The sequence below is a fragment of the Thunnus thynnus genome, chromosome 22 (genome assembly GCF_963924715.1).
Source record: "Thunnus thynnus chromosome 22, fThuThy2.1, whole genome shotgun sequence".
In the NCBI taxonomy this organism is placed as follows: Eukaryota; Metazoa; Chordata; class Actinopteri; order Scombriformes; family Scombridae; genus Thunnus; species Thunnus thynnus.
In genome coordinates, this window is record NC_089538.1 from 5,115,320 (window position 1) to 5,127,597 (window position 12,278).

The following is a 12,278-nucleotide window of genomic DNA, read 5'->3' on the forward strand; positions in this document are numbered from 1 at the left end:
ACTTTGTATTTTCAGTAGTGTGCAGAAAAAAACAGACAAAAGATATTCTTGTTGACACGACAAAAGGCTAGACAGTGGGCTGGATGAAATGCACATTAAATGTGAGGTAAAGTTGATAGCACAGTATGATTTCACTTTTTTTTCTTTCTTTCATTATGACTGCCAGGTAAAATTACACTGGTTTTATCCTTATATAATGAAAGTATCTCCTTTTTTAATATAGGTCAGTAAACAGTCTATATAATCTTATAATTTTCTGACATACTGCTAACTGTGAAGACGTTGAATCTTACAAAGTAAAAAGAGCAATCAAAAGTAGCAAATATCTCACTGACATGAATCTGCCTCTTAATGTGAAAATAAGAACATCTGGATTGGCTTCAAAGATGTGGGTGGTGAATGTGAATAACTACTACAACAATACTGCAATAAGAATATGTCACATGCTCAGTCAACTTATTGAACAGATGTCAGTCTCAAAATTACCAGAGTTTAAAGCACTCCTCACCTTTTCTCCCTTCCCTCTGGAAATCTACATGACACCATTCTCCGTCATTGACCTTTTTGTTGCTGGCTTTCAGCTTTGTTTTTCCAGAGCCCATATCAATCAGCAGGTACAAATAACCGTCCAGCAGCTCCATGGCAAAATAATCTGTCTTCAGCTCCCTCCCAGGTTTCTGTTCTTTGGGCCCCTGAGGGCGGCCGTGGCTGAACAGTAGGAGGCCGCTGGGCTCTGTGGTGCGGAAGTCGAAAGAGATGGACCCTGTCTTCTTGGTGTTCCACTTGGGCAGGGAGATGTAGGACTCAGCGGTCTCAAAGGTGACAGGGTCTAGGGCTGCCACGTCTTCGCAGCGGAACACAAGGTCACCATTCAGGGTGATTTTAGGATCACGCTCGATGGCCAGCCGTGACAGCTCCAGCTTAAAGTCGTTGTTCTTGTACACCACCTGGAGAGCAGAGAACAGAGCAAGTGGTTACCAAGTTATAATTCTGTTCTTCATGTCCCCTCTCTAAAATAGTGGTGATGACGTGTGACTGTGGATTCAAATACGGCATATAGAATTGCATTATTATTCTAAAATGGACTTTGAAATAGCCTAAAACATAAAATGTAGCTTGCGATAGAGAAGCACATTCTGTCCACAAAACTTAGAGGCTGCAGATGCATCCTAATTGCCCAAATTAATTCCAAGTGTCAGTTATAGTGGCTGCTGGGAAAACTTGTCAGCGTGGGGAAATGATGAATCGAAACATGAATGAAATACATGACTGAAAAATTCATTGTGCTACAGAAGCTGCTTTTCCATCTCCAACCCACAATCCCAGAACAAGAAATTTAGGTCAGAGGAGTGCTCAGTTTACTGATGTTACATGATTTACTAAGAAAGTCCTTCACACTTTGAAAAATTCAAACACTGAGCTACCACTTGGGGCCACCAAGTTGCCCAGGGCATGCTTTCATTGATTTCACTGATGCCTGGGTGTGCTGGGATTGTGTGGGTCCACAACTTGCTCTGTGCATCAAGCTCTGATCACTACTGTATAAACTCCTAACTCTTAGTCAAATCCATAAAGCGTATAAAGTATTTGTTGTTGTAAAAAAATGTAGCTCAGAAATGTCAGTATATACAGTATGTACAATAAACGGAAAAAATTAAAAGGCTCCAGGGGATATCCAGACACAGAGAAGTGAATGTTGCCTAGAGCCTTAATGCAAATGTCTCCAACAGCCTTTGATGAAATACGGCTCTATTGTTTCAGCTCAAAGTGTGTGTCTATGCCTCACTGTGTGCATTCATAATGGATTAAGTGCTAAAGGCAAAGTAAATTATCCTTGTCTTTCATAGTTTTAGTTCTCCTTTTATTTGTTGAACACTCTGTAGACAGCGTTCTGAGAGGCTGTCCTCAAGGTAATAGTGTGAAGCAGCTGAGGTCTTCATGTTTGTCTGTGTGTTTTCTCTCCTGATTGTAGCGCTGTTCACACTCTCACAGACCCAAACATACTCTCTGACAGGTAATGGAGAAAAAAAAAATCTCCTTCTCCACATTTCTGTCTTTGTTTTCTTCCACTGCTGCAGCTTCGAAGGGAAGAAAATTGTTCTGTTTTTGTAAAGTCTTAGGTTTGATCGCAACAACAGACATGTTGTGGCCCCGATTAAACACACAGAAGACCTACCTGCTTGTTGTGTTAGGAGCTTTACCCTCTTCCTTTGACAAAATGCATTCAAGGGCCATATAAGTGGTTTTCCATGATTTAGTCTATTAACTACAAACTATGTAAACTGATATTACTGCACACCGTTTTCAATTCATACAATACCGTTTTAGATTGATAAAACCTCCATATAGCCATTGGTTTCAATTCCCTTTGGTGGACTGTGAAAATCAACTTGCAGAGATTTGAAAGGTAATAGAGATAAGTTGATATGATGTTTCTAATGAGTTTTGTCAGGATTCAATTTTAAGGGTAAAGTTGGACATAACTTTGATATCTGGATGTTTTGATAGGATACCTTTGCCTTCCTCTATCTCTTAGAGAATCCTTAACTAGTTTAATTACACCTGCATACATTACAGATACATTACACCTACACACAGACACAGAATGCACTACAGGAACACATATATACCAACTTAAGCCTCCTTTGTTATCTCCTACATTGGTCACACTGCCACATGTACTGTACACCTCATAATGCCATCATTAGCAGAGATTAGTCTTAATAATTAGCCATGATAATGCTAAAACTGGCAGCTAATGGGGTGTGAGCTTGCCTGGCTTAAGGTGTTAGAAAAAAAGATAGATAGGTGAAAGAGAGAAAAGGCAGTGGGAGGAAAGAGAAGATTTATTTTTATTTTATTTATTTTCAGGTATTTATTTTTGTTTACCCATGCTGCTGGATGCAGCCTGGTGTACTGCTTTTTACAAAGGATCATAGAACATGTGGGGAAAAGATGAGGCTGGAAATAAATCTGGAGACATACTGTACATAACTTTTGTTGCATTTGCAATATGGCTCTAATGACAGAGTTTGAATTCCAACCAAAGTCTAAGCCCAGGTCTAAGCTAAATAGTTTGTAAAAGTTATTTGGTAGGCTTGTTCCCAGTCAGTACCAGCGACATCAAACATGATCATTATTTATTGGTTTTGAAAGGTGAAAGGTGCTGTGAATAGATCAATTTACCACTTTGTTCCAGACCAATTATTCAGTCAAACAATTGTCTGATTGATATTGAAGTTAGTATACCAACATTTGAGTCCCCAAGAAGATAATACCTAATTATATTGCTTAGGTAAAACTGTCTCTTCATTAATCCTGAGGTTAATGACAGCATAAGACTTGATTACTGCAATGCATTTTTACTTGTCTTAATTGAAAAGCATTAGACAGGCTACAGGCTGTACAAAAGTCAGCCACACGGTTTTTAACTAGAACCAAGAGATGAGATCACATCAAACCTATTTTAGCTTCTCTGCACTGGCTGCCTATTTGTTTTAGAATTGTTTTAAACGCCTACTGATAACTTTTAAATCACTGAATTTTCAAAAGTCCATACAAACCTTCTTGTAAATTGAAATACTATGAGATTCACTTCTCACAGCACACTTTAATTGTATAGTTTACTCCAATTATAGTTAATTTGGCTCCCTTTTATTAATCACATTGATTTAGTCATCTTAACCACAGTATTTTAATCCTGTCTTATCTTGTTTTATTTATTTATTTTTATTCTTGCCTTATTTTATACTATTCTATACTCTGTTTTTTAGTTGTAAAGTACTTTGTAAACTTTGTTTTAAAAATAGTTCTATAAATAGTTTAGAAGTTTATTATTATTAAAAAAACTAATGACCAGATTGCCATTATATTTGCTATGGATAGTCTTGTTTCCTAAATGATAAATCATATGGTTTCCTGAGACCTCAGGACCTTTTCTTAGCAACACCATCCAGAAAAAATGTGCCACTTGTAAAAAAAAAAAAAAAAAGCAACATCAAGATTCTTATTTGGCCATGACATATTACGATCTTTCCTCTAACACTACCCTTCTCTGGACTAACCTAGAATGGCAACTGTAAACAAAAGATAACAGAATATAATAGACAAATTGCTGATTAGGGACTAGGAGCTGCTAGCTGGGCTTTAGACTGAAAGGTTAAATCTTAAGTCTTGACATCTGCCTGTAATCGAGTCAGTGAACAACCCCTATCTACATGAAGACCAGCAAAAGCTGCATGTGAGGCTACAGAATGTCTTTAAAATACTAATTAACAGCTAACAATGCATTCCTCTGAGTTTTTTGGTTTCTTAGTCATGAATGTGATCAAACTAGCTGATGAGGCAGAGATGGGGTGTCACAAGCACAATGACAGATTATCGTGCCAGCTTTCAATATGTCACTGATGTCAAGACTTCCAATTTCAGAGGGATTTTGTGCAATCCAATGTGTCACCAATTAAAACAACAATGCAGGCAGTCAACTCGCTTTAACATTCAACATGATTGGCTATTGATGGTGATGATGTTTGTGATCCCCAAAAAGTGCAGAATTTTTTCTGAGGTTTAGATGTCAGGTGGTACATGGTAAACATGTCTGTTATTACTGCAGCACTCCAGATCATCTGTACACATTTAAGTGCTTGTTTGCTTTAGTGTGTGTGTCCAATTCTAGTTTGCTTTCTAGTGTGCGCACTTCAATGAGGGCAAGACAAAAAAAGGAAGAAAAAAAACAAACAAACAGAAAAAAATAAACACTGCATTTCTCAGTCATTAAGTGTGTGAAAAACTATCTATCCACAGTCACTTCAGTGTTTCTAGCAAAAGAACAAAAACATAAAAGGAGAGGAGTAGCCAGGGGCGACAAAAAGCAAAGAGCTGAAGGTAAAAGAAGGTGGACGAACATTAAGGAGAGGTGTACAGCCAGGAGAGACGCAGGAGAAGACAGCTCTGAATGAAAAATGAGAGAAAGACATGGGTCAGTGAGGGACAGAGGGATGTATGGAAGCACCAAAGGGTGTGAGGCAAGCAAGGCCCTCTCTGAAAGGTTTATCAAATAACTTGTGCCTTTGTAAAGCAAAGGACCCAGCTAACCTGTCCTCAGTCAGGGGCAGATGCTTTATAAATGCATGTGCTGACTCAGCTTCTAGACCATATGCCTTTCTTTCATATCTTCAAACCCTTGAGGCTGTCTGGCTTTATAGAGATATTTTGTAATATGTCCTCTTCAATATAGGGAGGGCAAGTCTCAACAGCTCATCTAACAACCCAATTACCCACTGTAGAGAAGCTCACTTGCTATGTCCACAAATAAAAGGCTCACTGTCAAAGGTTTAAAAAACTTTGAAATCTTGAACAGAGTTAATAATGCCTAGCAACACAGTTTTTGTCCCCCCTTTTGATTTGATCATCACTTCTGACTTCAGAATTCATTGACTTGGGTAACAGAGCCACAGGGTGTTTTTGTTTTTTGATTAACGTCAGTGATTTTTCTAAAAATCAGACTGTTTGAGGCCCTGGACATGGACTTTGGATCAGTGATTACAGTGAAAAAGCACAAACAAGGTAATGTATCGCCAAAGCCTTCCTCAGGGGTGACTCGATTGATTTGTTTTGTCATTGAGAAACTCTGCAAATCCAAAACCCTGCAGGTCAGCAGTACAAAAATAATCACTTTTTCCTAATGCACTTAGGGTTCTGAATGTTCGGCCATATATCACACAGTATGTGCCTGATCTTGCAGGAAGGATACAAGAGATTCATAGACAATCCACTAATCAATCCGTCAAGGTGTTAATATGAAGTAATTTAACTCATTTTATATATTTATCGACTGAAGTGACATTTACTGGCGGTTTATCCTCTATGCTAAGCATTACCACACTGTATTGATTACTGTTGCCTCAGTGATAAGGAAGCACAAATGGAAAGGGCAAAGAATAGACTTTGCAACAACATAGTCTCAAATGAATATGGACTTGAGGTAGGTGGAGTTTGAGTCGGGATGATGGGTGACTCCAGAAGATTTTATTGTGCAACAAAGGTGAGACTCAAAAGGGGCTGCAGATAGAGCATCAATATGAAGTTGGGAGGGCAGGAAGGGAGAGGGAGTGAAAGAGAGTGAGGGCAAGGAGGAGGGCGAGAGCATTCATCCAGTGCATGGAATCAGTCGAAGAAATCAATTTTTAATTTGGCCGTCAGGATGGCAAAGCTGGCGTACCAACAGCGCTACCATGGACTTAATTACACAAAACTGCCCCCGAGAAAGGGAAGATGAGAGGCAGAGAGAGGTGATGAGAGAGGTGGGTGAAGTGAGGGATGCGAGCAGGAGCAGAGAGAGACTGAGATGGAGGGAGGAGTGTGAAATGGGCGATAGCAAGGTCACTGTCTGGGAGAAAGATGGAGAGGCGGAGGTTGCGGTGGAGAGACAGATGGTGACATGCAGAAGAAGAGAAGAATCTGTGGAAACAAGACTGGGGGGCTGAGGAGCAGGGAGACCTGATTTCACACCCCACCACTCTGACTGGGAGCCTAGAAAACACACATCACACAGTGTATGATCATAGCATGTGGGTGACTTTGAATACACACGTAAGATCACACACACACACACACACACACACACACACACACACACACGCACACACACACACGCATATACACACAGCAAAGGGTTTCAGTTCGTCTTTTGGTGCCTTTTCACTCTTCTTCTGCTGTGCTCTTCCTTTGGATTCCTGCTGCCTGGAGGGTGCTGGCCAAGCGTATCAAAGGCGTTTGACCACGGTGGCGGCATGAAAGCCTTGCCCCGGACCATAACACCACTGATAATCCGAGCTGTGCCACTGAACTAGCACAGGATGAAACACACTGCCGTCTAACCCCCCAACCACTCACTTTCCTCTTTACTTTCAGCCACTACTACTCTACCTGGCGCTTTCAGTAATTGTCATTGTGGGTTTTCTTAGAGTCTTTCTGCGTAGTTACCTTTGTAGCTCAGTTCAGCTGATATATTCATTAAAGCTTGACTGCAGCTGAAGAGTTGAGCCCATATGACTCAAACACCAGGAAAGACGACCAGTGCAAACTTCTAGTAAGCTCGAATCTGGATTCAACAGTATATCTTTTTGATACCACGGGGACTGGTATCGAGTGTTAAATGTATTACTTTAAGTAAAAAAAGGTCTGACATTGAGTAACACATATACAGGCTTGTTATATTTTTGTTGATCCTCTGGGGTAAAATCATCATCCGCTCCATTGCAGTGCCCTGAAAAAATCTCCAGTTTAAAGCCATGATTTTCTCAAGGGCAATGTCTAGCTTAGTCCAAAAACAGTACAAAAATACCCGCTCCCTCCAAAAAAAGTATGAGGACACACGAGCACCCAGAAGCTACCCATACAAATATAGAAGGAGCATAGTTACGCCACTCATAAAAGCAGACATACAGGACTGTCTTATTTGATTCAGTGCTAATCTCAGATCCATACTGTATAGAAACTGTTCACTTTGGAGTCAGAGTCAACAGTACACTATGGAAATCTTTAAAATTCTGTGTCTGCTGTACAGCAGGCCCATAGGAATTCAGACTAACTGCCTAATGCTGTCAGCAAACGGTTTCCATTGATTTGAGGAAAACAAGATTTTAACATTCTATACTTGACTGTACAATATTTTGAGATATGTTTTGCAGTGCTGACCCAAACCCAAGCTGCTAAATGAAAAATTCAGCCATTGGCAGAAGGTCAAACATGAATGCTGATGTCTGATGTTTACAGTAACACCACTTCTCTCTGGATTTTTTTCTGGAACATATTCCCTTCCCTCTCACCCTCTGCCTCAAAACTATCCATTTTTCATTAACATTCCTTTTCTTACTTTTGTCTGCGCTCTGCGATCCATTAAAATTGTCTGCTGATAAATGCCGCTCCATTATTATTTGAAACATGTTCTCATTTCAATATTACACATATTAAACGTGCACTCTTAATTCAAGCTATTTCTTCCTAATTTTCTCCGTGCAGCATCTTCTCTCATTTTGGTATTTATTGGGAGATCAATCAGTCTATCTGACAGAGTCTTAAATGCTCTGCTCTCCAACCATCTGCTCTGACTTTCCATTCCCAGCACTTTATTCACTTTGATTCTGTACTTTCACCTCTATTTGTTGCTGTTAGCGCTAACAGTTGTCTTTTTTTCCTTACTGTTCACACCCCTCCCACTGCCTTTGCTCTGTCTGTAGGTTGACTGTAAATCCAGTCTTGTCTTGATGAGAGAGAGGATAGTTAAACGCCTTGGGAAGTTTAAGAGCCACTAGGGATCCTTCCAATAGCAACCCAAATAATGAAAATGTAATTCTACAGGCATAATTAAGTTAGAGATAGGGCGATTACTGTGCGATCCATTAAAAGTGATGGCAAAAGTAATTACTTATTCAATCAGCGTGGTTTATGAGGAAATGCGATGGCACCATGTTGCGTCGCCTCTATACAAGTCATTACATTTACAAGGGCATAATACTTTAAGCTGTGATTGGTCCTCTTGACAGCTTGTTAAGCAGTGAAATAAAACCCTGGTGAAAATAAGTCATTTTTGACAAAATTGAAGAAACAAAGTTTTTATGAGGCAACTGTCCCTTACATATCCATCCATGACTATGTGTGGCGGCGTATTAGTATCGTATGTGTATGCTGGCATGGCTATGTGTATAAATCTCAGTCTGATTTTTTTCAGCCCAGCCCACTATGGTGAGTGTGTTTTGTCTGCAGTATGGTTAGAAGGGAGGAACTTGAAAGGAATTCAGGATATTATATGTCTGACACTTCCTACTCTCACTCATGGGAGTTATATCTGCACAGACTGATGATTCTCAAGTGACTGTTTCAGAGTCCGCACAAATGTGTGTGTGAGCATGTGTGAGGATGATGCTATACCACAATTGGATGTTGTGTTTTCTTTTTGCAACCTTGAAATAACTACCATTTTTTCCCATTGCATTTCATTTTGCTTGGAACAGAAAATCGTTACCCAGAGTTTAGAGATATCTTCTAAAGGTCCAGTGTGTACAATTTAGTGAATTCTAGCAGAATGGACTTGGCAGAAATGGAATATAATGTTCATAAGTATGTTTTCATTAGTGTATAATCACCTGAAAAGAATCATTGTGTTTTCATTACCTTAGAATGAGCCCTTTATATCTACAAAGGGAGTGGGTCCTCTTCCACAGAGCCCACCATGTTGTACTGCTGTGTTTCTACAGTAGCCCAGAATGGACAAACCAAACAGCTCTAGAGAGGGCCTTTCGCTTTTTTTGCGAGTTTCACGGCCACCCTAGGTTCTCCTACACGCTTGGAAGGGGAGGTTGAACGGAGGGGTACTCAGTTGGTTGCAATCTGCAACCTCACTGCTAGATGCTACTAAATCCTCCATAATGGTCCTTTAACTGATGAAAACAGGTAATCAGCTGACAAAAAATATAAACATTTTCTCATAAGGCAATATGAGCATCTGTGATATTTTAAACTTATCACACGCTGGTGGTTAGACTGCATTGCGGGCTGGTGCAGTGAAAACGTTTTAACAGCAAGTAAACTACTAGCATTGGGGCAAGGACACAGTACAAAGCGATGGTGTATATGGTGGCGTGTTGAGCTACATACAGTAAATATTCACAACACTACACATTACATAATCACACCCAGTCACTCACATCTTTAAGGCAGCCCATGAAGTTGTTGCTGACCGGCGATCCGGGCAGGTCAGCAGTGTTGGGGCTCCCTCCGATGTAGAAGAAGTCATCTGAGCCCAACATCGTGTAATCTTCCTGGGTGTAACCAGTGGTGGTCAATATACCATCAACTGAGATGGTCACCTAGCATAGGCATGGCCCAAAAGAGACAGATGAAAGAAGACAAAGAGATAGGGAGAGAGAAATACAGCAGGGATAGAAAGAAATAAAGAATGAAGAGAGAAGAGAGAAATTAGAAGAATGAGGAGAAAAACAAGGAAGAAAGTGGATTAAACACAAGTTATAGGCTGGGCCAACCCCTAAATGGTATCGCTTGGTTGGTTGCTTTTGGTGCCAGTCAGACTGGGGGCTTTCACTCTAGAGTGCAGTTGCTAAAAGTAAACCAATGGAACAGTTCTGTTCTCACTGTATAATCAATACCTGTGGTAGAGGAACAGTCTTTATTTAGGTGAGTAAAGGCAAAAGTAGGCATTACCTGTATCTTAAACTGGATTTAGTGTGCTGAAAAGACATTTAGAATTCTATATAAGTAATAAGTATAAACAGCCTTCTTCTATAAACATGCCAATAATTAACACACAACTATCTAAAAAAAATGCACTGAATCAGTGATTTCACGAAACGAGTACAAATACCTGATACCTTACAGGGAACACTATTTTTAAATTACCGAATGACCTTTCCTTCACTGACATAGTTATTCTGCAATATTCCTTTCCTGAACCAGTCCTCACTCAAGGAACTCCCAGTAAAAATAACTTCCTTTTCAATATTTAATTGCCTCCAGTCTTGTCTTTAGTGCAAGGTTACACATTCTGAGCTGCATGTTTGATTGCTTACAGAGCAGGAAGCACCAAGTGGAATCAAACACACAGCTGCAAGCTGATAGTATAAGATAGTGTGGACTGCAGTGCAGAAACACGACTGTTATACCCCCCAAACTAAATTCATTAATTAATTTAAATGGTACGATGCAAAAATGGTACATTTTTGAGGCTCCCCCAGGCTTTTCTGTGAGATTGCTGTCATTTTTTTTTTTCTTTTAAGCTCAAATGGTATTTCGATGTCTGTAATATTAAGTCTCAGTGCCCGCCTATTAGTGGAACATGACCTGCTCAAAAAGAGTTTTAACCTAAATTACAACAGCATATGTAGAGACTACTCTTGTACTGATGTAACACTAGACCTTACAGAATGAGGTGAGGCAACTGTTTTAAATGTAACACCAGTCCCTACCTTGTCAGTTCAAAGAGTACTTGAAGAGTGAATAAAAATGAGACATGATATATGCTCAGTTGATATTAGAATGCATCTCAAATGAGGATAAGGATTTCCTCCTTTTTCAGCAGTCATCGCAAATAAAAACCTTGTCTTTTTACATTATACTCATTACAATGTGACAAATTCCAGTGATTGTTGAAAATGCTAATAAGTACAATTTGGCTGATTGTATTACATCATGGCTGTATTTGCTATCAGCTATGCTGCGATACAAACATCCTGCCAAATCCTGCTGTTTGATTTGGGAGGGACTTTTGCAGTTAGTGACCAATTTATTGTCTAATTATTCTAATAGAGCTGGCCTGGGTGAAAGTGAGGCACTCCAGTCTCTGATTCAACATCTGTTATTCTGCATAAGTGTACACAGCATAAATACAGCACTGCAGGGAGCCACGTACACAACCATCTGTTTTTTATTACCTTTGCACACTCAAATGTGATGCTAGCACAAACTACTACCTTCATTTTATCTGAGGTTCAAATTTACATTTGCTCAGTTACTATGTGATTATGGATATAGAAGTATTTTTGCATGTTGGATCTAGAGATTGTTTTCCTTGAGTGTGATAGATTGATTGAATTTTACACTAATAGCACATTTTCAGTTTGTTTAAAAGAAGAAGATCACAAAAGCATTTATTTCTATCTATAAAATGTAATTTATCCTCACACAAAAGCTGTAACTTAACCTGAAGTATAGGTCTCAGCCATGGAAATAACATTCTAAAGCAGGGGGCTGAAAAGAAACCTTAGCAACTGCACTCAACAGATCAGTCGCCCCAGCTGAATACTCGTCTTTTTTTTGTTGTTGATTTCTTTTCACTTCTTTTTTTCTTTGCCGTACTTCCCTTGTTAACAGGGCAACTCATTTTTATGTCTGCTGTTGCTACTTATTGAGAAAGAAGATCATATTGGCCAGATGGATCCAGCATGAAGAATCTGCAGTTGACAGTGGTGGTGTGTTGGGGTCGTCTTTGGAGATCTCAGATGAGGCTTTCAGTAGGGCCATTTTAGTGAGCAGCGAAACCTTACTGGTGGCTTAGGAGGAAGAACGGGGGGTGGGGAGGGAAGTCTCACAATGCCTTTAAAGCATGTTCCTATGGTCTTTGGCCAAAGCCATCTACCCTTGGCATGACCTCGACGTAAGGAGATAGGATTTGCGATGTCAAAAGGTAAAGACGTGTAAAGCTTCTGAAATTATAATGTTGTCTAAAATATTGAAGAACACCGACATATTTTATGGCCAAGTTA

The 12,278-nt window shown here is 39.7% G+C and overlaps 1 protein-coding gene across 6 annotated transcripts in view; it reads right to left on the minus strand.

Moving 5' to 3' along the window:
- The window catches only part of nrxn2b (neurexin 2b), a 715,289-nt gene that overhangs the window by 363,269 nt on the left and 339,742 nt on the right, over window positions 1-12,278 (minus strand). For all 6 annotated transcript variants that reach the window (XM_067579159.1, XM_067579157.1, XM_067579160.1 and 3 more), the window contains 2 exons: window positions 9,708-9,869; window positions 509-947 (listed from right to left, as the gene is read on the minus strand). In XM_067579159.1, the coding sequence (XP_067435260.1) occupies window positions 509-947; window positions 9,708-9,869 (601 nt within the window). The remainder of the gene's footprint in view (window positions 1-508; window positions 948-9,707; window positions 9,870-12,278) is intronic.